At 38.0% G+C, this 27,934-nt stretch overlaps 2 protein-coding genes and 2 long non-coding RNA genes across 5 annotated transcripts; 3 read left to right on the forward strand and 1 right to left on the reverse strand.

The window, feature by feature from the left end:
• Positions 1-1,137: 1,137 nt before the first annotated feature.
• LOC122654417 lies at positions 1,138-23,962 on the reverse strand. The gene is made up of 3 exons (XR_006331909.1): positions 23,812-23,962; positions 14,015-14,019; positions 1,138-1,149 (listed from the first exon to the last, which is right to left on the reverse strand). It is a non-coding gene; the product is annotated as an uncharacterized LOC122654417 (long non-coding RNA).
• LOC122654413 (mitochondrial-processing peptidase subunit alpha-like) lies at positions 8,555-19,853 on the forward strand. The gene is made up of 13 exons (XM_043848492.1): positions 8,555-8,684; positions 9,326-9,568; positions 9,655-9,951; positions 10,071-10,238; positions 14,039-14,206; positions 14,322-14,402; positions 14,613-14,679; positions 17,270-17,367; positions 18,514-18,586; positions 18,715-18,785; positions 18,903-18,952; positions 19,381-19,493; positions 19,578-19,853. The coding sequence occupies exons 1-13, from the start codon at positions 8,646-8,648 to the stop codon at positions 19,628-19,630; spliced, it is 1,521 nt and encodes a 506-aa protein (XP_043704427.1). The 5' UTR covers positions 8,555-8,645; the 3' UTR covers positions 19,631-19,853.
• On the forward strand, positions 10,781-12,268 carry LOC122654416. The gene is made up of 2 exons (XR_006331908.1): positions 10,781-11,244; positions 11,862-12,268. It is a non-coding gene; the product is annotated as an uncharacterized LOC122654416 (long non-coding RNA).
• Positions 21,439-27,934, forward strand: LOC122654414 (erlin-2-like). 2 transcript variants are annotated; one of them, XM_043848494.1, is made up of 9 exons: positions 21,439-21,444; positions 23,835-23,958; positions 24,058-24,125; positions 24,518-24,577; positions 24,692-24,850; positions 25,211-25,357; positions 27,153-27,367; positions 27,496-27,604; positions 27,694-27,932. In XM_043848494.1, exons 2-9 carry the CDS (start codon positions 23,880-23,882, stop codon positions 27,772-27,774), a joined length of 918 nt encoding a protein of 305 aa, XP_043704429.1. In that variant the 5' UTR covers positions 21,439-21,444; positions 23,835-23,879; the 3' UTR covers positions 27,775-27,932. The 2 variants fall into 2 exon arrangements, with proteins under 2 accessions (XP_043704429.1, XP_043704428.1); XM_043848493.1 differs by lacking the exon at positions 21,439-21,444 and adding an exon at positions 22,395-22,550 and having other exon boundaries at positions 27,694-27,934.

Here is a 27,934-nt window from a genome sequence, read left to right on the forward strand (position 1 = left end):
GTGTGTATCTAGGTTGTATAGAAGACAGTGCTGCAGATCGATTTTTTGATCTATCAACTAATGTGGTGATAGAATCTAGGGATGCTATATTCTTTGAAGATAAATTCCTCAGGGATAAAGGTCTGACCTTGCCTGATCTGACTGAAATGGTTATAGAATCACCTTTGAAATCTGAACCAATTGTTTCTAACACTACTCCCACAATGCTTCCTGAATCAGAGCCTAAAAGAGTATCTACTAGAGATAGAATACTCAAGAATTTTGGTGAGGATTTTGTGACCTATCATCTAGAGGCCGATCCATCCACCTAAATGAAGCGATGAGATTTAGGGACTCACTGCTATAGAAAGAAGCCATTAACGAGAAAATGAACTCTTTAATGCAGAATGAGACCTGGTATCTTGTTGATCTACCTAGAGGGGCCAAGATAATAAGGTGTAAGTGGGTACTGAAGAAGAAACTTAATCCGGATGGGTCTATAGCAAGGTATAAAGCACGGTTAGTAGCTAAGAGTTATACCCAGGTGAGAGGGATAGATTATTTTGACATCTATTCCCCGGTCTGCCATTTGGCAACGATAAGGATTCTTCTTGCCATAGCATCTATTGAGCACTATGTTGTGTATCAAATGGATGTAAAAACGATTTTCCTTAATGGAGACTTAGCAGAAGAAATCTACATGAACCAACCTGAAGGGTTTGTCATAGAAGGTTCTGAAAATATAGTTTGTAAATTAAACAAATCTCTCTATGGTCTTAAACAATCACATAAATTATGGCATGAAAAGTTTGACAAGACATTAAAGAGCCTTGGTTTTCAAACCAACAACTCAGATAAGTGCCTTTATTTTTTTGTCCAAGTCAAATAAGGTTGCGATTATTTACTTGTATGTAGATGATATGTTGATTCTAGGTTCTGATATCTCTATAGTGAGTGACATTAAAGAAACTTTATCCAAAGAATTTGACATGAAAGATCTTGATATGACCTGTGAGTCTCCTGACCTGCTGCTGCTGCTGCTTCTACCAATATGACAGTGGAGGAAGAGGAAAAGAGAAAGTTCTGCCAATTTTCGAATGTGACGTTAAAATATGTAAAGACATGAGTGATGAGAGAGAGAGAGAGATGATGGATACTCTTCCTCTTCATCTGGGGCCCTCTCATAGGACAAAGCACAACTCTCACAGGACAAAGCACAAGCAACTGTAGTCTTTTTACCTTTCTTTTTTTGGCTTTGTCTCAGTTTTCTTCCATATTCTTTCTTTGAATCTCTCTGGTCGTCACAATGAATGAACAACGGTCAAATATGCTGCTCAATACATACCAACGGTCAAATATCTTATTAGATTAATGGCTTGACTGGAGGTTTTGTTATTCTCTTTATTATTAATTCTGCATTTCCCCAAAAAGGACACACCTCCCACGACAGGAGAGGTATCACAGTTAAGATACAAATTAATTAATATTAGGATAAATTACAGCACCACCCCCTGAGGTTTGTATCAATTACAGCATCACCCCCTGTGTTTTCAAATCATACAGCTACACCCCCCTCAGCTGACAGTAAATGGATGGTGTTAATTTATATATTTTATATATCAACTTTACCCTTGTCTAATATGCTGTTTAAACTTAGTGGAAATTCTATATTTGCCCTGATGTAAGATTATAACCTAAAAGCCTTTTTACCGTTTTCTTCCCAAATGTGAAGTTGCCTCCATCGCTGGCCTGCAATCCGATCTGCAACTGCAACTCCATCACTGGCCTGTGACTCCATTGGTGAACTACAACTCTATCGTACAGGTATACATCTATTTCTCTCCCTCATCTATTCTCCCTGCAACTGCAACGGCAACTCCATCTCGGATTTTTTTTCCTTTCTCATTTGCTATTAATCCTAAAATCGACGAATTTCAAAATTTGATAAAAAGTGAACTTGTGCTCATTGGTCCATCTCTCATATGTGAATTTATTGAGAAAATTGAAGTGGGTTCTTGGTAGATATGAAGATGATTGCATCCATTGTTATTTTTAGGGATATTTTAATTGCTGGTAAACTGATGAGAAGGGAGGAGATTGTGAGTTTTTGGATCCAATCCTTGTGCAATTAGTTTTGTCTTAATGCTTGAGTTCCAGAAATTCTTCACCTCATATCTGTTCTTCCTGGTCGATGCTTTGCTATCTGGGCCCATCTGTGAAAAATAAATAAATTAAGGGAAGGAACTCCATGTGATGAGAAATCGGAAATGCTGAGAAATGTGATGGGTTGGGATTTTAAAGAATTTGATCACACAAACAAACTATTGCCTAGAATTCTATGAACATCAATGATGGTTCTAACTTCTTGTTCAGAAAAAGAACCCCTTTTCAGCTCTGATCTTAGGTAGTTAATCCATCTCAGTCTACAACTCTTTCCACACCTTGCAGCCCTGCAACCTCAAACCAATTAAACCCCTTAATTTTTTCCCTTATGTCATCACCCATCAAGCATGCGGCTCATCAGCTAAAATAATTCCATCTGGGTTTGGGTTTTTAGATGAGAATCTCATGTGGGGTGCTTGTGGTGTTGAACCCTTAATTTGAGCCTCCAAGGCATGAAGAGATGCAACCATTACAGCAAGAAAAGAAAGCCCAGGAGGTATATGAAGCTGAGTTCGATGAAACCAATGAAGTGAAGGTGGTACAGGCTGCATTGATTTCCTTGGGAAGAGCATAAGGTGGTACAGGCTGCTTGCTTCAGCTCTTTAGAACATCAAAATCCTAAATCTTTCATCCTTCTTGTCATAAAGTGTTCATGGAGGTCAGATTTAATAAGTTTAACAAAATTAGTGGTCAAAGAGTTCAGATTTAATAAGTTTCAGCAAAAAGAATGAAATAGGACTGACTAAAAAAGTCTAATTTGGTTCCATGTGGAAAGGTGTGGACCACTTAGTTGGAATCCATAATCTAGAAAGACAATGTGTATTAAACAAAACAAATTGCTAAAAGTTGGATCAAACTCCAAGAAGGGTCCAGTGCAAGCCTATAATGTGAATTAGAAAGAGAGAATTTGAAGTGGTCCACCATTAATCATTCATCATAGTTTGCATCTGGGTTACACATAGCTACATTCTTAATTGCAATGGACCCACCATTTGTGTTTGTATGTAGCTGGTTGGGGAAACAAACAATTTCATTAGTAGGGCCATATAAGGGTAAGATTTTTTGTCGGATTCATCAAATAAGATAATGAATTTAAATTCAAAAATTGCGATGGTCAGCAACATTGGTGATTGCAATGGTCCCACCAAGCATATATCAGTCATTGGTATAAAAACTTGATGCAGAGAAATTCTTTGTTCTACCACGGAGATGGAGTAAGGAGAGGATTGGAAGGGGGGGAGAAGTGCTATGCGATTCTTCTGTTCTGTGAAAAAACCCTAAATGTTTGGATTCAAAACACTAAATCGACATACTTGGATGCAACAAATAAGAACCTTAAAAGTTTCTTGCTGCCATGAAGCATCAGAAATGAAAAAAAGGGAAGGGATTACCTCCTTATCGTCGTAGGTTGCAGATCTCGGTGATGGCTTTCCAACGTTGCAGTTCTCAGGTTGTGGTCGCAGGTTCTGGTCGCACACTTCTCAAATCATGTAGCAGGGATGGGATGGCGATGAACCCTCCCTATATACATCTCCCTCTTCTGAAGTTGCAGAGAACCAAAACGGGAGGGAAGATCCTTAGTTCGAATAACACGACAGGGATGGGTGTGGAAAACTCAAATAACTATTAGGGGTAAATGAGTCATTTTAGGTCATGAATTACCATCTCCTTGCAACATAACGGAATGGGGCTGATTGTAACAAATCATCAAAACTGAAGGGGTGTAGCTGTATGATTTGAAAACACAGGGGGTGGTGCTGTAATTGATACAAACCTAAAGGGGTGGCACGGTAATTTTCCCTTCATATTATTATGATCAGCTGTTACAGCCAATCCCACTTCTTCTTTAATTTTTTTAAACGTGATCTCTCTTTCTCTCACACAGTTTCTGCTCTAACCCGAGCATGAGATGTCTCAGCCCAAGCCCATTCTTGTCGGGTTCAGTCAGCCAACCCAACTTGGCTATGCTTGACTATGATCAGGCTAGGCTAGGCCAGGCCAGGCTGAGTTGATTGGCTGTGATTGACCATGCTTTTTGGGCTGTGCTGACCTAATTGATCTTGATTGACCCTCTTTTTTTTTGGCCATTTGTCTCTTTATATATATTAAAAATAAAGATAAAAAAATGAGATCATCATCATAAATAATTCTAAATATTCTTAATTTTAAAAATATAATGTAATAATTGAGGGCAAGAGATTTGTTGTCTGGCCGTGTAGCCTATTAGCCCTGCACCAGCATAGGGCGAATAATTACTGCCTTCAATTCGCGAATTGGAGGGGATAATGATTCGCACAGGGCCAATGAGAGTGCATGCACGGCATCAATAGGAATGAGATTTTTTTTTTTTACAAGAACAGGGCAGTAAAATAAAAAATGTGTTTCATCTTTAATTAACGGAGATAGAACACGAGTCCGGATCTTCTACTTTTGCCTGCCCCTACTTCCGTGTGTGCCCTACACACGCCCTACCGACAGCGAGATACGCAAAGATTGCCTTACCCCCGCTTGGGTAAGGCGCTCGGGCAGGAGTAAGGTGGTCTTTGTGTGCCTTGCTGTGTATGGGACACACAGGAGGAAGTAGAGGGTCTCGATTGGCTGACACATTTTTTCCACGCAACCTTTTAACTGTCAAATTGAGACTATTTATTTAAGACTTATTATTATTAAAGCAAGTATTTCTTTCGTATATTAATACTACTTTTGCAAATAACTAATTGATATAATTAAAATTTACCAAAAAAAAGTCGATTATGGGAATAGCTATTTCATTTTTAGTTGGGCGTCTGAGACCAGGATCCGCAATGTTTATAGTCTCAAAAAAAGTCGATTTAATTAAGCTAGTCTTGCTTAGATGGAAGAATCCCAATTTTGGGAATATTGACTTTGAAATGGAAACCAAATTGGGTGAGCTCAACATTATACAAAATATGAATTGACACTCAGGGTTGGCAATTATAGAAAGGAAGATTCTACATTAGGGATGTAAATGGATATTCGTAAAGCCGTATTCGATCCGTGTTTGTATCCATTTAGGAGAATTCGAATTCGTTCGAAACTAATCGGATACGAATATGATAATCCCCCTATCCAACCGATTATTATCCGATTCGTTTAGCAGTCCGACGGTAATAAAATATCTGAAATATAACTCTGTGTTTGTCTATCCTTTTAAGTTACTTTATTGGATTTTGTTATCTTATTTTTATAAATTTATAAGTTAAGATAATATGATTCTTTTTCTAGATTTGCTATTGGTTTATATATATTGTTTTATGTAATGTGATACATGGAATTACATATCTATTAAAAAATCAAAAGTAAAAAACATAAGAGAATAAAAGACTAAGAAGAGTAGAAGAAAGGGTAATTACTGAACTCTCATGTCTCAACCTTAACCCTCATCATAAAAATGATAAATATGTCAACAGATAGTCGAAAAAGCGTATTCAATCCATATTCATATCCATTTAAGAGAACGTGTATTCAAAAAATCACTATCCGAAAATTATCCGAATCCATCCGAAAATCGATAGGATATTATCCGAATCCGTCCGAATATAATCAGATACGAATATGATAATGCCACTATCCAACCGAATTCGATCCGTTTACATCCCCCTACTCTACATGCATCAACAAGAGGTCCATCGGAAACAAAGATCCCAGATCCAATACCTTTAATGTGGCAGACTGGCAGTAGAAATGGGATTAAAATTCTCTATAATGCGGGCCTGAGAGCTCAACACGTGAAGTAAGCCTCATCCAACGGAATGAGTTCGATACAAGACAAGGTTTTTTTTTTTTTTTTCCTTTCAAACTTGACACCGTTGGATATCGCAATTTTTACGTATCGAGATTGCAAGATTAGGGCACTACAAAGGATTTTTCAAGTAAATGCCAATTTTTTCTATTCTACATTTTTACTATCCTCCATTTGAGGCCTTGAGGGCATGGCTCACATTTACTTCTCAATCTTCGATGATCTGGAATCATTTTTCGCTTACTAAAAAAAAAAAGGCTTTGCTTATCGTTAGCCTTTCTTTGGTTGTCACTTAATTTTTTTTTTTTTTATGAAGCTTTGTATGATTGTCTCACCTTCCATTTTAGCATCTCTATCATGATGGCTAGGGTAGTGCAAACTAATGGCTGTTGAGTGTTAACCCCATCACTAATCTAGTGAATCGGGTAATGTATAATGCTTACTGATCCCATCCATTTGATTGGCATATTATATGTACTAGGTCTAGGGTCATAATAGTATGCTATATGTTACGGTTTTAAAAGATCATGCCATTTTCGACCATAAATATCGTACATAAGAAAAAGACCGAATTTCCCTCCACCCATGGTGAATAGAGGATCTCATCTACCGTGGGGCGAGAGAGGGGTGGGAAGTCACGAAAGGATATCAGGAGGATATTTTGAACATACCAAAACCTTATGAGGGTTTTGTGAACCCTAGGTGAACCATATGGGTGGAGGAAAACTTAATCCTAAGAAAAATAAGTATGATTTGATGGGTTTTAACTATCCAATAGGGTTTATCAATGGGTCGGATTTTGAGTTGGATTAGATTTGAACCTAATCCGATAAGAGTTTACTGTTAAAAATTTGATATGATCCAAGCTCGATCCGATAAGTTAAAATCCGTATATGCATGCATTGATCATATCCAGTAACGGTCCCATCTGATTGCACCATTTTGGAACCCCATAAATGATCAGGAGTGCGGTAGTCATTTCGTATGCCCCTATGTCAGAGCACATGGCGACGTGTCTAGCGCAACCGGATGGCATTATTCTTCCCTTTTTTATATTTAAACTCAAATGTTTTTTTTTTGGGGGGGGGGGGAAGGGGTGTTAAAGAAAAATGTTGGTCTGGCCAAAACTTTCCCTTAACTAGGGGTGCAAGTTTGGCCCCATTGGCCCGAACCCGGCCTGAGCCCCAACAAGGTTTGGATTGAGATATTTGGCCATGAGGGCGAGTCAAAGCTGGAAATTTATGGCCCTACGTCAGGGTCCGGTCGGGCCAGGGTTGAGGCCTCGGGATAAGCTTGGCCTGGCCCGGCTCGACTCTGTTTTAAGTTGTACTATAAAATATATATTGATATAATATATATATATTTTATAAACTTTAAAAATGTCTCCCACATTTTGTTCTATAATATATTATATATGAAAATAATAAGTGATATAATACATTTTATTATAGTGTTATTTTACGTAAAATTAATAATTTTCTCCCCAACCCATGTATTCCCTTCTCCCTCCCCATGATCAGGGCCAATCAGGGTCAGCCCCCCGACCCAACCCTAAAGGGGGTCAAGGTTGGATTTTTCAGGCCTTGAGTCCGGGTCGGGTCAGGCCTGGGATCAGTTAAGGGGACTCAGAGTTGGGCTAGGGTTCTATAAAGCCTAGCCCCTAGAACCCTAGCCCAACCCGACCCTGTTGCAGCCCTACCATGGACTTAAGGATGTCAAAGTATAACCAAAATTGACCGTTTACGATCAAACCGAACCACACCATAGTAAAATGATCTGGTCTTGATTTTATAGATTATTTTTTCGGTTCAATTTTGACTTTCATTGTAAAACCGCGGTTCTAAACCGAATAGAAACCAATATCTCATACTTTAATACTAATCCATACATCAATTGGATTAATTAATAACACATAATTAATTGCATCAACTTGAAGCATAAAATAAGTAAAATGCCATGGGTTAACTACATATTATATTAGGTCAAGTATGAATTGAAAATTATGGATGATGTTAAAATGGATTAACAAAATCCTACTTTTTAATAGAAGAAATAGTTTACTCATCGTGTGAGAGTGGAGAAGAAAAAAAAAAGGAAAAACAAAGAATAGGAAAAGAAAAGGATGGGTAAAGATGGTAAGTTTTTTATTTTTATCACATAGGCATAGGAAATATGATGAGTGAGGGAGACCGGGAGGGAATGGGGAAACACGAAAATATAAAGGCATTGAAAATCAGGGTTGTCTTCATTACTGTTTCCCAAAACGACACCACATAAACTGCATGTAAACCGATTGTAAATCGAATAACGAAAACCGAATAGAAACCGATAAAATCGGATCGTATGCAAAACGATTTTGATTTTGGCTGATTCCTATCCGATTCGATTTTGATTTCATCTTATCAAAATATAAATCGCACCGCAACCGAATCGAATAACCAAAATCGTACCGTTTGACACCCTTACCTGGACTACCATTTCTACCCAAAAACAAAAAAGGACTACCTTGAATTCGTGAATTCCAGTCACGGTTTACATTATTAAGGGAAAACTTGGGCCGGTGTTTTGCACACACTGCCCAGAGCTCGGGGCCTGGAGCGTTAAATAGTTCAGAATTGCATAATACGATCAAACGACCCGAGAGTTTCTTTTTCTGCTGCTATTTTCGTTGCTCCACAACCTCGGCCAAGAAGCAGTAGGAAGTGAGCCGAAAATTTTTAGGGGTTTTACGCAATCGATCATGTACAAAACCGCAGCCTCACGACTTAGGCCTCTCAAGGTCAGTATGTCAGCAGATTAAAAAACCTAATGTAATGTAATTCATCTATTTCTTCCGCTAAATAACAACGATTTCCTTAAACACAAGGAAGGACTTCTGTGACTGATTGACTGATATGAGCTTTGCCGGATGATTAATTATTTGATGTTAATTGCTCCCAATCTGTGTTCCTCGTTTCCCTATTTGTTCGGCTGGATTTTAATATGTAAATGAATATTGTGTCGTTAGATCTGATCCTACTTTGATTGCATTTATTCTGATGACGAGATTTAGCTTACTCAACCTTAGTTTTCTTAGACAGAGCTCTGATGGTGTGCAGAGTTTTTTTTGTTTTTTTTTTTTTTGGGGGGGGGGGAGGCGGGGGTTGATGTTGGAATGTAAACCAGAGGAGAAACCTGAATTTACCTGTAGTTCTAGGCGAAAGGCATTTTAACTTTGAACATGGGTGTATGGTTTAGGTGAAAATTTAGACAATCGGATTCACTTTTCTCCTTTGGGTTTGATATTTATTTTTCCCCAAAATTCTGATATAAGAGTTCAAGATAAATTAGTGGTAAGAGTGATTTATTGGGTTATTCTCATATATTTGGTTCTCATGAAATCGAATGGTGTCCTGGTTTGATGTGGAACTTCACCAATAGGGTCACGGAGTTAATCGAGCAGCAGCCAGGTTTGCAAGTTCAAGTGCTGTGATCAATAAGGCTTCCCCTTCAAGTGGTTTCTTCAGCTGGCTCACGGGGGAACGTTCTAGTTCTCTACCACCCCTCGACTTCCCTCTTCCAGGTGTTACCCTACCACCTCCACTGCCTGATTATGTTGAACCGAGCAAGACTAAGATAACAACCCTCCCCAATGGTGTCAGGATTGCCTCGGAAACTTCAACGGTTCTCTCTCTCTCCCTCTTTCTCCCCCCCCCTTGCCCCTGTGTGTGTGTGTGGACTAACTGTTCTTGGGTGGGTTGGTTGAGCAGAACCCGGCTGCCTCAATTGGTTTATATGTTGACTGTGGTTCCATGTACGAGACACCCATCTCTCTGGGGGCCACACATTTGCTGGAACGGATGGCCTTCAAGAGCACCACAAACAGGAGTCATTTTCGAATCGTAAGGGAAGTTGAAGCAATTGGAGGTAATGTGACGGCCATGGCATCAAGGGAACAGATGGGGTACACTTACGATGCCTTGAAGACGTATGTTCCTGAAATGGTGGAACTGCTTGTTGACTCTGTGAGAAACCCAGTGTTTTTGGACTGGGAGGTCAATGAACAGGTTTAACTCAATGGTTCCCTTCTTGTTCAATTGGTTTTACCGAATGAACTAGTTTTACTCCAGTTGTTCTATGAGATGCTGGATCTGCTTTTAATGAATTGCATCTTGTGCTGTTACAGCTGCAGAAGGTGAAAGCAGAGATTGCAGAAATTTCGAACAAACCCCAGGACTTGCTTTTGGAGGCAATTCACTCTGCTGGCTATTCTGGTGCACTGGCTAATCCTCTTTTGGCCCCTGAATCTGCACTGAACAGATTGAATAGTACAATTTTGGAGGAATTTGTTGCTGTAAGATCATGAAAACTGTATCTCTGATTTGTTGTTGCCATTTTCTTTTCTTTTCTTTTTTAGTTGCTCATTCATGTTATATGGAGTTTTCTAGGTGAGTCATGTAGCAGGGAAATCTAGTTTTACAATGGGATCTTTCATATAGCTGCTCATTGGGAAACTTAGAAGTGCTGCACATGTTTGCCATACTTCCCTAATGAAGGCTAATTCCAAGCCAGGAAAATCCAGCAAGAAAGTAGCTTGAACAGGATCAAATTAGAAAAATCAATGGAAATTTCTATAATTTAGTAAAAATTCAGCAAAATAATTCACATAGGTCAGAAACTGTAGTTAATGCATTATCTATTCTGTAGAATGGCTAAAGGTGTCTGAATCTGAGAACAAAATAGTAGTATTCTAGAAATCCTACTGCAACTGGGAAACTTAAAGCAGAACAGAAGTAGCAAGAATAATAGAACCAGAATTTTAAAGTTATCGCAGATTAATTGCATGGATCAATATTAAGTAGTAGCAGGTTCTGAAACTAAGAGCAATTGCAGACTGAAATTGATTGGAGAACTCAAAGCTGCAAACAGAATTTCAGCAGGAACTTAACCAGAATTTAATGAAGCAAATTGATATCAATCTAGCAGAACATAGTAAAAGCAAACAAGCAAATGAACTGAATTGGACAGAAACAGTAAAGCCGGTAGGGATGTGAGTATCTGACCTGATTTTCAGCTGACAGGATCGATAGAGAAGGATAGATTACAGGTTAGGAATCCACCTAAACCTCAGGCAAGGAATCCCCCAAAACTTGTGAAAGAGAATCCACTCTTCCACTAAGAATCCATCTTACTCTTCACTTGGAATTAATGGGATTATAAGTCACTCAAAGGTCTAGATTAGGGTTCCAAATAGAAACCAGAATCTCAGGGCTACGTTGAACCAGAATTAAGAGGTTTTCTATATCTCACAGCAGGTCAACCTAATGAGGACAGAACTCAGATTGAGTGTCCCAGTTAAGGTAATGTAGACCAGTCACTAGTGATAACCAGTCCACAAGAGGATCGCAAACATCAGGTCCGGCAACAATAAATACTTTGATCGGTTCTCAGATTTGTAGGAAATTTCAGAACAATAAAATAAAAAACAAGAAGGAAGATAAAGGAAGAAGAAGATAGAGTAGTCTTTCTCAGACTCGGGTCTCTCACCCACAGCCTCCCATCGTATTCTGGTCTCTCACCATACTCTCTCATAGAGCAAAGCACAAAGCTATGTTTTTTTTCTCAATATCATTAATCAAATTCGTGTACAATGCTGTAACCCCCTACAAACGTATATAGAAGACTCAAAAACAGACTCGAACACTAAAAAAGAAAGGCCTAATCCAATTCTAAACTAATAAGGTAACATAAACTGACTAGGAAACTAAAATAATGAAAGAAACTGACTCAAAACAGGACTCTAACTAAACTAATGAAGTAAATCCTGTTTTCCTACTTTTCACCCATATTTTAGGCCCATTAAAGTGGCTCATTACAAATATAACGCATGAGATCGAAGGCCCAACACGTACATAACCAATCCCAAAGCTTATTTCTAATAAAATAAGACCTCTAGGTGACTTATCTGCATCATAAGGTGGTGAACAACCTCTCAAAACCTGGCCAAGATCCAATGGTTGGATTTGGAGTTAAGGCACTAATATGAATATAGAAAGTTTCCCAAAAACAGATTTAGAAAGCAGTTGAAATTAGCAATAGATCTCAGAAATCAGAAACCAAGCAAATAGAAACTGATGCTGGAAGTAGAAACTATGGCTTGACAGAAAATAGCAACTGCTGAAATTGAAAACTGAACTAAAAATAGAAACGGATTACAGAAACAGTAAGTAGATCAGTATTAGCTTGGTAAAGAAATAGTAACTGGAGTCAAAATGCTGCATTAGCACCAGCACAGGGAGTTCAGAACAGAACATCAATGACCTCCCGAAATCGATAGTTGAGTTGAGAACAAAACTGACTCATCCTGGGACTTAGAACAGTACAAATAGAAGTCAGATTCAATGGTAATATGTGATTTGTAACTGATAGGAAACAGATACAATATCAGTACCTCAACCAACAACGAAGGAGAAAGGAAGAAGAAACGGATAGCAGAATAGAAGAAAGGATAAGTTTCTAGGCCTCCCACCTTGGGTTTGACCAGCATCTCACCAGTCTACTTGTCTTCCCACCAAGCTACCTTGGCATCCCACCAAGGGTTTCACTGCATCTCACAGCAAGGGAGTTCTGAATCTCATAGAAACCAGCAAGCATAAGCTTAGAAAATTGGTTACATCATTGGTAGTGGGTATGATTCCCTACTCTTTATTTATAGCTTCAATGAAATAAATAAAATACGAAATATGTATGGTAGGGAGAATCCCTTACAACTTAAATCTTCTTCAAAATAGAAGCTATTCTAGAATATTACAAAATAGAAACTAGGGGCTGGAATGTAGGACATCTGTCCAGGCTTCTAGAAACACTACTAAAATAAAGACACAATTTACTAAAATTGAAACTAACACTAATCCCGTATGGGCCTTAACTCCTGTAAATTTAGGCTTATAGAATTGGCCCATTAAGATAGTAAACCCAAAAACATTAAGCCCATTGGTGGAGGGATGGTAGGGAAGAAGGGAGTCAAGTGATACTACATCACCCATGGCTCATACAACCCATTGGACACTCAAAATTAAACAAATCTGAGCATTTTTGGTCCAGTTTGATGGCCTGGTTTGCTGCTGGCCTTTTTGTTCATTTGAACTGCTTCAGGAATCCACCAAGTACACCTAGAAAGTAGAATCCTCTTGGTAAACACCGCGGAATCCTAATTCCTAAGAGGTATGGTCTGATCCACAGAACCAAATCAGAAAAACTGAACCCTTTAACCATCAAAATCGTTGGGAAGGCCTACAGCCAGTACATATATTTATAACTATTCCTAAAGCTTGTGATTGGCTGATAAGAGAAGAGCTTCTTACATTCATCTAACCAACAAGAAAGCTTCAATCTAACCCTTTACATCATCCAGCCAATAGGAAAGCTCTGAAAGACTTAGCAACCAATAAAGAAAAGAAACTAGACCAGAATAAAATATTTCATCCAAGATAGGTTTTGCAATGAAAAAAAGAAACTAATCTTCTAGAATAAAGACAGGTTTCCAGAATCTGGAAACGTCCAGAACTGCTGGCTGTTGTGTCACAACCACATGCTGTCATGTCACGGACACAGGCTGTCATGATGGTTCTCATGGTGACTGTAATGCTAGCTTCGATGGCTGTGATGTTTCTGGAACTTTGATCCTGCCTCATACTCTCCCTTGATGATAGATTTCAGCCTAAAGGCAGTTTGTTATGTGGCAAACAAAGCTCTCCTTTTTGGATGCTCCGACTTAGAATGTCAAAAATTTTGATGGCTGAAATTATGGGTGAAAAATCTAATATATGATAGTCCATTCGATTAAAGTGGACATGAAACTTGATATGTGGATAAAAAGAATGGTCCCCAAAAAGGGAAATGAAATGAGAAACATAAAAGAGAGATGCTCCTTACATTTGATGGTTAAACTTGCAGAAAATATCCCTATTTAGGTTTCCTATGGGGGTTTTAATGGTGACTATGGTTTAGATTGGCCATTTCAAATCTGAGAGGCTACCTAGCAAAGAAATCTAGGAGACTTGCCTACAAATGTCCATGCTATGTACATATGTATAATTGGATGGGTGGATGAGTTCGTTTTTTACTGACTGCTGCTTGCTTTGAGAATTTCAGGAGAATTATACTGCTCCTAGAATGGTACTCGTAGCATCTGGAGTTGAACATGAGGAACTATTGTCTGTTGCAGAGCCTCTTCTGTCTGACCTTCCCAATGTCCCTCATCCTGAGAAGCCAAAATCTGTGTATGTTGGAGGTGATTATCGCTGTCAAGCTGATTCAGAGGTGCGTAGTATAAGTATTTGGTCTTAACAGTTTATCTTTATTTTTCTTCCTGAGTTCCACTTGAATTAATTTGTGATGCTTCTGATAAGTTTCCTTTTTCTTTCTGTCTATTCAGAAGACACATATTGCCCTTGCTTTCGAAGTACCTGGTGGCTGGCATAAGGAGAAAGAAGCTATGACATTGACTGTGCTTCAGGTTTGATATTTTTCTCCTTGTCTCTGGAAGTGCCTTATATTTGGCTTGGATTGGTGTTCTTATGTGTTTCTTCTGTGTATTGGAGTGGGAGTGAGAAAGTGAGATAGAGCCCTAGATTTGCATTTAGGTGGTCTCTTTATTTTTCTCCTTGATGTTTCTGTGTATTATTTTAGATAGGAGGTATATTATTAATTTTTTACTTTCCTACAGATGCTTATGGGAGGAGGTGGCTCTTTCTCTGCTGGGGGACCTGGCAAAGGGATGTACTCGCGGCTATGTGAGTTGGACATGCTCTTGTTCTGTTTATAACAGTCAGTTTCTGTCATAGTGGATAACAAAGAAATTCAGTGAGAGTGGCATCATAGGAACATACAGAAAGAAATCAGCAAAGGGTGTACCCAGTGTACGATGCTCGCGCCATTGCGGGGTCTGGGGAGGGTCATAATGTACGCAGCCTTACCCTTGCTTTGCAGAGAGGCTGTTTCCAGAGACTCGACCCCATGACCACTTGGTCACAATGGAGCAACCTAACCGTTGCACCAAGGTCTACCCACATAGAAAGAAATCAGCATTAAAAAAAAAGCAGCTAATGGGATGAAGCATCACCGCACTAGACAATGAAGACCTTGAGATCTCCAATTTGGCGTTGTCAAACTTCAAAAGTGTTCACTGGATTTGGCCTCCATTGGAATGAGATGATAGTGTTGGTAAGATGAGATAGCTTCCAAGGGGGCCACTAATCCTATGAAACAAAATTGCTACTGCCACCAAATTTTCCTTAGCTAGCAACTTCCTAATCTGATGATTTTGCTGTTCTAGATCATATGATAAAATCAAGTTTTCTACACCTTAAATGAGCCCCCTTTCCCCTAACCAAATAGTCATCATTAATTTATTCCCATCTGCTCATAGAATGTGTTAGTACCATGGAGACCTGACTGTTGCATTGGACAATCTTAAATTAGGTTTGGTCCTTTGTGGTAACAACTATTGAAGGAATGTTCATTTTATGACCAACTCCATGGAGCCATTAGGATTTTCTCCTGTATTTCCAGATTCTTACAATAAGCATGGTAGAATCTTGACCTTTGCAATTACCATAGCGATAATGGATTGATTGATGTGAGTTTATTGGCCAATGAAGCCTGATACAATGAGATTAAAACAATGAACTTGCAGTCTTGTTTACCGCCTGTCTATTTTAGAATTCATCGATTCTGTTGATGGCATCAGATTTTGTTACGTGCCAGCACTTCTAGAAGAGATTTTTGAATCCGTCCTGTTTGGGGGGGTGTCTTTTTTGTTTTCTGTGCTGGTTCCCTGATTTTTTCTTCCTCAATTTTCCTCTTCAGCCATTCAACTTTTTTCTTAGTTAGCAGGGCTCCATTTCATGCTCTCCTCTCTAAATGTCAATCCATGAATGGAAATATACAAAATTTCAAAATAGCTAAGGCTCTTATCGTTTTTCTTTTTGTTTATTACCTATTTAAAAAAAATCATTTTCTATCAAAAAATTAAAATCGTTTGGTAAACATTGGACATAATAGAATATAGAATAAGAAACCATTTGGTAACTATCTAGATGTAAATAATTTTTATTACATTTTTGAAGAAATTGGCCTAAACTATGGAAGATTAACATTAAATTAACCTCTTCTGAACGTGGCCCCAAAACCCATATGCATTTCAGATTCCCCCATTCGTATGTTCACCGGCTTCGATACTTATCCATTTTTTGAATATTCAAATCCTGTACATCTTTGCCATGTGTTTTTTTACTTCATAACTAGGAGTTGTGGCATGGTTCCTAATCTCGGATTGGATCAGTTGATATTGGCTGGATCAGATCAGTGTCCATTGAGGCTGATCCGATACACCAATCCGATCCGATCCCGATATCGAGATTACAAACCATGTGGTTGTGGAGGACGATGTAAGAAACATGACACCTTGTTTTTTTATTCGTTTGGTTATAAGATTAATTTCTTGCAAAACGGAGATTCAATGTTATCAATTGGATGTCATCTAGTTAGCTGGTTTTCTTATTGATTCACGTTTTCCACAGAGCTTGGGATAATCAAAGTATTGCTAAAGCGTTTCGTGTCTACGCATGGATGCAAATCCATGTGCAATAAATCTTTTTTATGCTGAATAATCTTTTTGGGCTTGTTGACCAAAGTCGACCCTTCTGAAAATTCAATTGAGATTTGTCTTCAAAACTCAAGAAAAGATGCCTCGTCGCTTTTCTCTTCCGATGCTCTAGTTTTGGGGCTGAACAGATGGGTTACCGTCTTTCGGTCAGTAGTGGTGGTGACGGGTAGGTGGGGTGGGGCTGCGGAACAAGGTAGTGGTGGAGGGAATGGGGTGGGGTGGGGAGGGTGAAGTAGGGTTGCGGGACAGCTGGACAGGGGTGGGTGGTTGGTGTTGCAGGAAGAAGAAGAAGAGGGGGGGAGCGGCTTGCATTCTAATAATAAAAGCAAATGTCTATTTTACTCCCCACTTTTGGGACTTTTGAGCATGTGCTCATTAAAGTGTCCGCTTAAATGGCCAGAAATCATATAGATAAATGGGTCTTGACCCTATTATGGTTTTTCAATTATTCTGATTTATTATAGATAAAAATAGGATCCGTATATGATAGCAAACACCTGCAAAAATATTCTTTTTGTTAGAAAAACAAAAATAAAAATGATACCAAAGAGAGCCTAAGTAATGATCTCACACTACACACACATATACAAAATTTCAAAATAGCTAAGTAATGATTTCCAATCACACACACACACACACGTGTGCTTTAATAATGAAAGATATTTTAATTGACTGTTGCAAATTAATGAATTGTTGCCTGATCATAATACAAACAGATCGCCGTGTCTTGAATGAGTATCAACAAGTTCAGTCATTTTCAGCATTTAACAGCATCTACGATAATACTGGCATCTTTGGGATTCATGCTGCAACGGTAAGCTAACCTTATCTCTTCATCTATTATGTTGCATGGATTTCAAAAATTTTGTTGGATTTATACTTAATCTCTAATTTGTCTTTTCTATTACTTTTCATTTAAATTTTTTTTGACTATTGAACAACAAATTCTTAAGTTTGGACTTGAGGCTAGTTTTGCACTAAATGTCATTTTATTTCCAAGTTCACAATCTTGAGTTTCACTCTCTCATTCCCCCTCCCCCTCAGTCTTTGAACAATTTTCATTTTTGATTTATTGGTTTTTTGCACCTTCTTCATTGAACCTTATGTCGTTGATAATTTCTACATGAACTGTTTCTACTGTTTCACATGAATTTTGCAATGCTTTATAGCTAGGATCCATAGATCCAATCGTGGATCAGCCAGAGCTGATCTGATCCTAGTTTATCTAGGATCAGCAATCATGTTTTTCTTAAAAATTTGTTTGATCTCCAAAACCTTGCTTTATAGGAATTGTTTGGTATGCCAGCCCGTAGAACTGTGTGCCATAACCCACTATACACCCTTGATGATTATCTTATCAAAATTTTGTGATGTCAGATATTTCTCAGTATCTTCTATTTCTCTTAAAACCAATTCCACAATGGAATTGATTTTCTATTAAGATATTTTTTTCTTATTGATGTTCCATAATCAATTCTTAATTAATTGAGGAAATAAATCTAAGAAAATTTATCAAAGTCTTGATTTAGAGGACCAAAAAACTGGCCCTAAAAAATGCTCATGATTTAATGAAGTATCATTTTGCTTCCACACAGTTGTCACAAAATTAAAGAAAGCAAAATGGTGAACAAAGAAGGGTCTTGACTTGTACATGTAACTGGATACTTGTGTAAAACCTTATAAAATTATTTGTTTTAAGTAGATATTGAGATATTTCTACTTTTGGGTGGATCCGTTTCCTTATAAGTTGAGAACCTGAATGTGAATTTGTCCTGTGACTGAACGTGATGTTGCCCCCCCCCCCCTTCTCTCTCTCCCCGTGCCCTCCCTGGTGTGCAAATACAATCTAAATTAGCTTGCTAAACTTGTGCTGGTCTGGTGGAAATATCTTCCCTTCATGGATGTGCCATTTGATTGCTACAGATCATTCTAAATGCTAATTTCATCTTTCTGGCTTTAGGGCTCCAACTTTGTATCAAAAGCTGTTGATTTAGCGGCCAGAGAACTTCTTGCGATTGCAACACCTGGTCAAGGTTTGTTGTTGAACCTCTTTGTTTTCTTCTTTTTGGTAGAGAGAACCTGTTTGTTTGCTGCTACTGTTTCTTGTGGATTAAACAACCGTGAATGCTTCATCTGACATTATATAGTTCTTGCCTAATAGTTGACCAAACAGAGCTGGATCGTGCCAAAGCGACTACAAGATCTGCAGTTTTGATGAACCTGGAATCTAGAGTATGTAGTTAGTTTGCTTTGCTGATAGTTAATTGAGTGCCGATTGCTTGTTTATGGGTATCCGTTTCATCTACATCAAGCATATCCTTTAATTGCAACTCGCTGGGTGTTATGTAGACTGTTGCATCAGAAGATATGGGACGACAGATTTTGACGTATGGAGAGAGGTATGCATCCTTCATCAATTGCCAACTGTACTTACTGACATAATTTCCTGGTGCATTCCGTGTATGAAGTTCCTTTTCTCTCTCTCTCCCCACCCCCTCTTTTCGTGTGTTCTATTGTTACTTGCGAACTTAGTTGATGATGTATATGTTTGTGTTTGGACCATCCAATTATCTGCAATTTTCCGACAAAGCTTACTAAGATTGTGGGGACGTGAAGACTGAGCAGGGTATTCATGTACAAAATTACATCATATGGAAATTATTAATTATCAAAATATAATGGTGAAACTAGGTGTGACAAAAATAGGGCACCATGCCTTGGATTCACTAGAAAGATTATAATGAAGCAGCAATAGAAAGATCATAATTTTCTTAGTCCTAATGAATTGTTAGAAACTTTTCATGACAATTTTTAATATCTTTTGCAGGAAGCCCGTACAGCATTTCTTGAAGGCTGTGGATGAAGTTACTTTGAAGGATATTACCTCCATTGCCCAGAAGATTGTCTCCTCACCACTCACAATGGCATCATGGGGACATGGTAATTGTTTTGTGCTCATATTGTGGACAACTTTTTCTTGATTTCATTAGAATCTGATTATGATGTTATTTTATGTGTTGGCAGTTATAAATGTTCCTAGCTACGATTCTGTCAGGAACAAGTTCCATGCAGAATAGGGGCTGTAGCAGATCCAGCTAGGTTAATATCTGGCTTGACATCATCATTTTGCAATTTTGGAGGCATCTTTTGACCTTTTCGATGTAGCTGTTGAAAATAAAAAGGAAAAAAAAGCGCAAAAAGAAAAATAGAGAGGAAATCTAAACAGAAATTCCTTTTTAGGATCAATAATATTGATGATCCTGTGCAGTTGCTTTGATCAGGATTTCTTTTGATTTGCCCAAAGTTGGTCTGTGGTGGGGTTCATCCAAGCTCAGACAGGTGGAAATTGTAATTTTCAACTTATTGTGAATGGAATGTAGTGCATAATTGTTTCCTGATCTTGATGATTTTTACTTGGATGTAGATTTAGCAAGTGCATCTCATCATGAAAATGGATGTTACCTTCATTTCTCACCTTTTAATGATGGTTCTGTCTCTCTTTCCCGATTCTTCCTTGGATCTTCCATGTATGCCTGTTTGGCTCCTCAGGACTGGACTTTATTGAATGATATATATATAGGTGTCTGAAGCTGAATTCCAGTAGGCTTTGTTATGTTCAATTCATCTTTTCCTTTGCACTGTAGTTCTGCATCCATCTTATTATCCGTTGCTTTTGTTGATTCTTGGAGTCCATTCTGGGGTGTTACATTTCTTCCTTTTCACCACTTTCATCAAATGCTTGTAGCTTCCTTTATGTACTCTGTTGGTTCATGCAATTCACCAAGTCCAAAAGGTTAAAAAATTCCCTATTGGGGGCTAATTAGCTAAGGATGGGGACATGAGTTTTGAACTGAAGGCCTTGTGGGCCTTGGGTTATGAGTAAGTAACAGTATGGGGTTTTGGGTACATGAATACATGGTTGGCATTGTTTACTCTATATAACTAGGATTAAGCTTTCCTAGACAGCTTGAGCTGGACCCATGGGGAGAGAATATCTTTTATCATTGGTTTCTGGTGATGTGACACTATGGCTGTGTTTGATATGCATTCTAGGTCGATTTTGCATTCTCGCACGATAAAAAGAATTATTTTTATCATTTGAGAATGTGAAATCGATTTAGCATGCATTCTAAGAATGCATACGAAATGCCGCCTATGATTGATTCACTCTGTTTCATTATTAACTTCTACTCGCTATTGTATGAGGTCAAAATTATTCTTCTCCTATCAAGTAAGAGGGTCAGATTCCATGGTTGAAGATATTCTCTCTTCAAAAAAGCTGATTCATATAACTATACATTTTTTGTTCTTCTCCTATCAATTGTTTAAGCATCGTTTGATGTTGCAACTTCCATGTGTTGAGCTCTCAAGCTTGCATTGCAAAATTAGGCCACTGTAGAGGATTTTTTCTTATCATTACTCTGTCTATTACTAGATGAAGTCGAAACTATCTGTCCCTTCATAATGATACTTATATCACTACCTTAATAACTCATGATCAAGGGACTTTTCAAATTCCAGCACCGTAGGTGAATGCAAATGGGATCCTTGTTTATTTACCTTATTGTAGTTCCTGTTCCTGACATACATACCTAAACCTTGCTTGTGGTGTATATTAGTGAAGGTACGTCGGCTTGGTATTATGCCAGTGTTTGAAATTGATTGATCTCCTGTTTGGGGCATGGAGGTGAAAGAAGACCACTGGGAACCAACTTAAATACTCTCTTGCAGTTCTAAAGATAGTTGTTGCCAAACATAGGCTCCTTCTACTGTTTATCCCTCTTGCAATTCTATTGACTAGTTTTGGGGCAAAGGTGATGTTACTAATGCACTAAGTTTTGGCAGGGTTGCACATTTAACCTGTTTATCTCTGCATTTATGTCCTGCTTTGGTGGGTAAGGGTGAAGATGTCATTTTATTTTGTATTCGGAAAAAGGTTTGTTTAACTTATCGTAAGCTAGGCTCTCTTTCTTTGAAATGACCCCTTAGTCCCTTACCCTCCTGTATGATATCCCGTCCCACGCCTCCATTGATGCCGCACGCTAGATTACCACATGCGGGCACATTACTTTTTTTTTTTTTTGTGGTAAATAGAAAAAACATGGAACAAGATCCATATGTTAATAGTGTGTGGATCTTCTTCTCACATTTTGATCATGTGGGTTTGCACTAATATTTTTTCTCTTCTCCTTAACTATGTGGGCTTCTTTCTATTGAATGAAACGGTTTTGGTGCCATTGTGATTGGTAAATCTTCTTCCATAAAAATAATGATTTTTTTTTTAGGGCTCATGTTCTCTGTGCCGCAGCATAGACTACGCCCAGACATATGGGCCCCCCACTCAGGGGGGCAGAATAGTCATTATGCCCACTCCATGTGTCTGGGCACAACCTATGCCCCGAGCACAGAGAACATTCTCCCATTTTTTTAATAAAATGCAAATTTTATTCATCTTAGTACTTATAAGGTAAGTGTAAAGGTTTTTTCTTTTTCTACTAGAAGGATAAAATTAAGAATATTAACCTACCATACCCTTCCTATTTGTAGTTTTGTACCCTAAAGTTCATTTATTTTACGGTTCTACCAAAAATATACTTAAATTCCTTAGAACTCAAAGGATATACAGAGTTCTAGTCTTTGGGTGAGGAAAGGTCGGTCAACAAAAGAATACTTGGAAGTCTCAAGTGCACTATCATATCAATTTCTAAAATACGCCATGAGGCCCACGATGAACTTACGGTTCGGTTTCCTTTGGAAAAAGGGTAGAGGAAGGCAGAACTCTTCATATCTACTTGTTTCCCTTCGTTATAAAGGCGGCTTAGAGTAAGGTAGAACTTGAGAATTTTAGAGAGGGTGTTAAAGTGTTTACTGTTTAGTGCCATGGATCCACAGCAGCAACGAGTTGGAGTCCCTTCTCGTCCTCCTCCTGGAGGAGGTCGAGGTGATTCTTCCGCCATTATTACTGTAATGATCGCCTTCCTCTCCGTCGCCGCATTGGTAAATTCTTTTCTTAATTCATTTTTTTCCTTCATATTAGTGTTCATTCATGGTTGTGGTAATCGAATCGCAATACACTTATATCTTATCTTTTGTTTGTCTTTCAATTTTTCGTGTCTTATCTTTTTCTTCCAGTTCTAAGTTGTTAGACTGAGAAATTGTTCTCTGTGGTTTATTTTCTTCCGATGATTCAACTAGGTTGCGTTCATCTAGAATATTTTTTTGCTTCAAATAATGTTTAGGAGGAAACAATGAGGAAACCTATTCAATAGTTTGCAAACAACCATTTCCTGGAAGGTTATCTAGAATTTTACCATTTTTGGCTTCAGAAAAGTAACATTTACTTTGGTTTCTCTAATCTACCCTTCTGTTCATATGTTGGGCGAGATATAATAGTCTGCAAATAAAGAATCCTATGTATATGAAGGTGCGATTGAGATTTGAGATGGATTTGTATAACAATAACAAATCTTCACATTGAGATAAAAGTGTACATGAATCAGCCACCACCTCTGACTAGTGCTAGAACTTCTTTTTAGATGGTTGATTGAACCTGGCAGGTGGATTAGTAGCAAGGTTTGAGAAATGGCCCATGGAAGCTGATTGTAAATCTGCTAGTTCCGGTGCCCTGGTGTTCCTTTCTTGTCATACTTCATTGTACAAGTCAACTATGGCTGCCTGACTTTCTAGACCACCCTTCCTTTCCCATATGTGATTACTATAACACATTTGCTCTTTTGATATGTCACTACATTCTTGTGTTGACTAAGGAGCACTATTAGAGCTCTTCAAGTAGCTGATCTGAACTTTAATGGTAGCCATGTATATGGAAGCAATGGAATATATATATATATTTTTTGGTAGAAAGAGGGCTATTCATTCATGCGCGCCCACCAAGAGACTCTAAAGTCAAAACACTACTACTCTTTGCTTAGTCAAATACAGGAATTGCTGGCAATCCTTTTTGGGTTTGGAGGCAAATTTCTTAAGTCTTAAGGTAGTATATGAAATGCTACTATTTTGGCAAATATTTATATCAGACTGTAGCATTCCCCATTTAAGAAATTCTTGAAACCTCAAGATACAAACAGAAACTTGAACCAATACCTGTAATTGCTAATTTTTAACCCACAAATATAATATAAATGAAGACGATAACTAAAAAATTCTATTCTGGCTTCTATGTGCTTTGGTAAAATTTCTTCAACCCCTAAAAGTAGAAATCTTTCTCTCAATATTTCAACTGAATCCAGTAACTTACCTTTGATTTTGTAATATTTGCAGATCTTGGTCCCATCATCGTTTTCAGCTACGAACAATAGCTTTTCCATGTTACATCAAGTCCCAGAAGGCCATGTTGGTGTTTATTGGAGAGGGGGTGCCCTTCTAAAAACAATTACCTATCCAGGTTTGTTCATGCATTGTATTAATCCAACTCTACTCCTTTTGTTTTAAAAGTAAGGCCTGGGGCCTGTATACTGCTTGTTTGATGTCATTCAGTTTCTAGGTTTCCATTTGAAGCTACCATTGATAACTCAGTTCGAGCCCATCCAAGTGACCCTTCAGAAAGATCAGGTAACATATTCTTACTGTTTTAGGCTGTGGGGGATAAGATTTCCGTTATGACATTGGTCAAATTTCTCCTCAAGGAGCTGATAGTCATCTTTTTCTAAAGAAAAGATGTAGGCAACTGAGATGATTAAAACCATCTCTCTAGCTATCTATGATGTATGTGTCTGTAAGGCATTCCTTTTTGCCGAATCAGTTTTCATGAAAGAGGCAAACTGATTTATGGTTTTAGAATCACAAAAACAGCTTAGCTTTTTCAAGGACCTAACTGTCTTGTTAATGTATGGTTCTTACTGGTGATTCTCTGTAATTTGCTGTAGATTGTGATCAATAAAATGTGCTCTTTTCATTAGTTGTTTTATTACTGTATATGACTTCTTTCCTTTCCTAATAAGCAGGTTAAGGATATTCCATGTGGAACAAAAGGTGGTGTTATGATAAGCTTTGGTAAAATAGAGGTAAAACATTCAAAACTTATTATTCATTAATGTCCATTGCCTCTTGGACTATTGTCCTGGTCATTTCTTCCAATCCTTGACATGGGTTTGAATCTGTTGGAACGCTGTCTCCAGGTTGTTAATCGTCTCCATAAGGATTATGTGTATGAGACTTTGCTCAACTATGGCGTAGAGTATGATCATACATGGATATATGATAAAATCCATCATGAAGTCAATCAGTTCTGCAGTGCTCATACCCTTCAACAAGTTTATATAGACATGTTTGATCAGGCAAGTAGCTCAACCAGGTGTTCTTTTGAAGGAAACTATGTTAAACTTGTGAATAAGTATGTGAAATTAAGAAGGTTCTCAAGGATGTACTACACTGATGATCTGCAGCCCACTGTCAATGTCTCTGGTTAAGAAAAAGTTTACTTTTGGTTGCTTATGTCAACATTGAATAGTATGTACTGACTACTCAAGGAATTTGTGGGAGGGAAAATCACGAGTCCATACTAAAAATTTCTTACTTGAGTGCTTGTCTCTTGTGTAAATTTACTTTCTCAAAGTTTTCTTGAATTGAACCCTGTACATTTTTTTATAATACGCATTCATTCAAACTGACAAAATTATGAAATGGAGTTGTTTCAGATTGATGAAAAGTTGAAAGATGCTCTTCAGGGTGATTGTACACGTTATGCCCCAGGTATTGAAATTATCAGTGTGCGTGTCACAAAACCCAAAATTCCAGATAGCATAAAGCGCAATTTTGAGCAGATGGAAGAGGAACGTACCAAGGTATTTGGTTTGTGCTGTCTCAATATACTGTAGTTGCTTTGATATTTGTTTTGTAATTCTTTTTTTTTTTTTTTGTTGGGCGGGGGGGGGGAGTGAGTGGTCTACAAAGAAAGTGGACAGGTGATATCAGTCATTACATGGGTCAGATTGGGATCAGGAACACATTTATGTCAAATACATGGAAAGGGGAATTGAGTTAGGTGTGAGTTCTGACACTCCATACCTTGAAAGCACCGTGCCATTGATAGCTTTCTATCGGTAGCCTCTTTTTTTTTTTTTTTTTTTTTTCTAGGTGACCCCACGCTTCCTTTGATGTGATGAATAAATATTATATTGAATTTTAGAATAGGTAGGGAAGCGGTACTAGGGTTAATTAATTTCAATATTGCATGTCTGGATGTAGACAGAAGGTTAATGCATGCCTTTTGTAGCCAGAATGTCCATCTATAGCATATGCTTCCCATACACCTTGCCTAAAAGAAACATTTGGGCTCACATATGTATCCAAACCCTTTTGATAATTCAAACTAGTCTTTGATCCTCAATACCTTGGAGAGTTCTACTTATGCTCATAAGTTCCTCTTGAGGGAGTGGCCTTCCACGATAGTGACTGGGCGAGGTTTCCACAAGTTAGATACATAACTACCCTCTTGTTAGCACTTTAACAGTCTGTGTAAACTGCCAACTTGTCTCCTTACTGTTTCTATAGTGCTTCTGATACTCTTATTGTAAGGAGTTGCAATGAGATGTGTATCTATACCCTCAATAGAGAGCAAGTATGACTTAGTGTTGCAAGACCCTGATTTCTCAGGTGGCCTGAATCCTATTTTCAGAAAACAGGATAGGTGCAGAGATTCAATGGAGGCTGTTCTAACGGATGGAGTTGACTTTATTGGTCGAGGAATCAAATCCTTCTATCGTAACAAAGATGAGGGATAAATCTATATATGTATTTACACACCCTGAAATAGAATATCAAACAATTAATGACTAGCTGCATCTTTTTTGTATTTTTTGGATTGGCTTTGTTGCCATAGATGTTTTATGCTTATGTAAGTATTCTTGAATTTTATGTTCTCATCTAGGACTGCAACTTGGTCCCAACTCCCAACCCCTTTTGCTTAGGTTGGGAATGTGTGATCAGGCTAGGTTTTGAAAATGCTATAACATGTGAGCTTTGGACTTGGGTTGATGCTGGGTTAACCTGACCTGCCCAAGATCCAAGATTGTATATAAGATGCATGTGTTACATACATATACATACATATCCTGATATATATATATATATGTGTGTGTGTGTGTGTGTATGTGTGATAAATCTTGTATTATTACACACTTAGCCCCAGATTATGTAGGTGTTATGATTTAGCTGTAAGTGTGATTTATCATGTGTCTTATGTGATGAATGGTTATTCTAAGTGAACTGTGTTATCTTGAGATTGAGAACCATTAGGGTTGGGTTCACTTGGGTTGTCTCAAGTGTCTAGTTCATTCAATTTATGCCAGCGCATCTCAGTTTTTAGTCAGCTGATGGTCAACTCTGATGTCCCATGTTGTACCAGTTTCTTCTGAATTTCATTGTTGTAATTGCAACATGTTCTTACCAGCTTGGCTGAAGTTTCAGTTCCATGATGTAGGTTATTATCAGTGTCATGGATGCTTGATTTCATCTTGCTAATAACTGTTGCTGTCAAGCTAGAAGGGGCTTTGATGTTAAATAACCATGGAGTTTGGAGTTTCTACCGTATAAGGTTTTAAATTTACAGTTTTTGGCTGAGTAGTGTTAACTACGTAGGTCTTGATTGCCGTGGAGAAACAACGAGTTGCTGAGAAAGAGGCCGAAACACAGAAGAAAATGGCTTTAACAGAAGCAGAGAAGAATGCACAGGTTAGCAGGATTCTCATGGAGCAGAAGTTGATGGAGAAGGACAGTGCCAGGATGCAGCAGGAAATAGAGAACCAAATGTACATAGATCGTCAGAAGAGCTTGGCTGATTCTGATTTCTACAGGTAGAAATTTAAATAGAGGAGGAAGCAAGAGACTCAATCTCCCAGCGCTTCTTATTCTACTAAATCTTCACCATATGAATGTGGTTATACTACACACACTGAATATATTGCCTGGTTCGCTTTTCCAGATCTATTAAAGAGGCAGAAGCAAACAAGTTGAAGCTTACACCCGAATTTCTTGAGCTCAAATTTATTGAAGCAATAACAAATAATTCCAAAATCTTCTTTGGAAACAAGGTTTGGTGACATTTTATCTATGGCTGCTCTGTCTTCCATATTTAATATTCCAAGCTATTGTTTGTAATCATGGAAGTGTTGATTTTTAGGTACCAAGCATGGTGTTTGATCAGAGATTGCTTGGAAATTTTCTGAATGAAATTTCAAGGAAGAAGAGCTCAGATGTGTAGGTTTTAATCAATTTGAACTCGGTGATCAGGTAAGACGACACACTATACAGATAATACTAGATACAGGTTGAAGTAAAGGGTACATAGAAGGATGATCTATTTTTGTAAACATGCATTTTCATAGGTTCTTGTTGCTTTTGTATGTTTTCATTTCCAGCTA

Source organism: Telopea speciosissima, chromosome 3 (assembly GCF_018873765.1).
Source record: "Telopea speciosissima isolate NSW1024214 ecotype Mountain lineage chromosome 3, Tspe_v1, whole genome shotgun sequence".
Taxonomy (NCBI): Eukaryota; Viridiplantae; Streptophyta; class Magnoliopsida; order Proteales; family Proteaceae; genus Telopea; species Telopea speciosissima.

Excerpts from the sequence above, each read along its gene's own strand:
- LOC122654413 (XM_043848492.1), top strand. The coding sequence starts at position 8,646 with ATGTACAAAACCGCAGCCTCACGACTTAGGCCTCTCAAG. Across the intron at positions 10,239-14,038 it reads TTTTGGAGGAATTTGTTGCT|GAGAATTATACTGCTCCTAG; the intron begins GTAAGATCATGA and ends TGAGAATTTCAG. Across the intron at positions 17,368-18,513 it reads TTGGGATTCATGCTGCAACG|GGCTCCAACTTTGTATCAAA; the intron begins GTAAGCTAACCT and ends TTCTGGCTTTAG.
- LOC122654414 (XM_043848493.1), top strand. The coding sequence starts at position 22,434 with ATGGATCCACAGCAGCAACGAGTTGGAGTCCCTTCTCGTCCTCCTCCT. Across the intron at positions 22,551-23,834 it reads TCCTCTCCGTCGCCGCATTG|ATCTTGGTCCCATCATCGTT; the intron begins GTAAATTCTTTT and ends TAATATTTGCAG. Across the intron at positions 24,126-24,517 it reads TGACCCTTCAGAAAGATCAG|GTTAAGGATATTCCATGTGG; the intron begins GTAACATATTCT and ends CCTAATAAGCAG.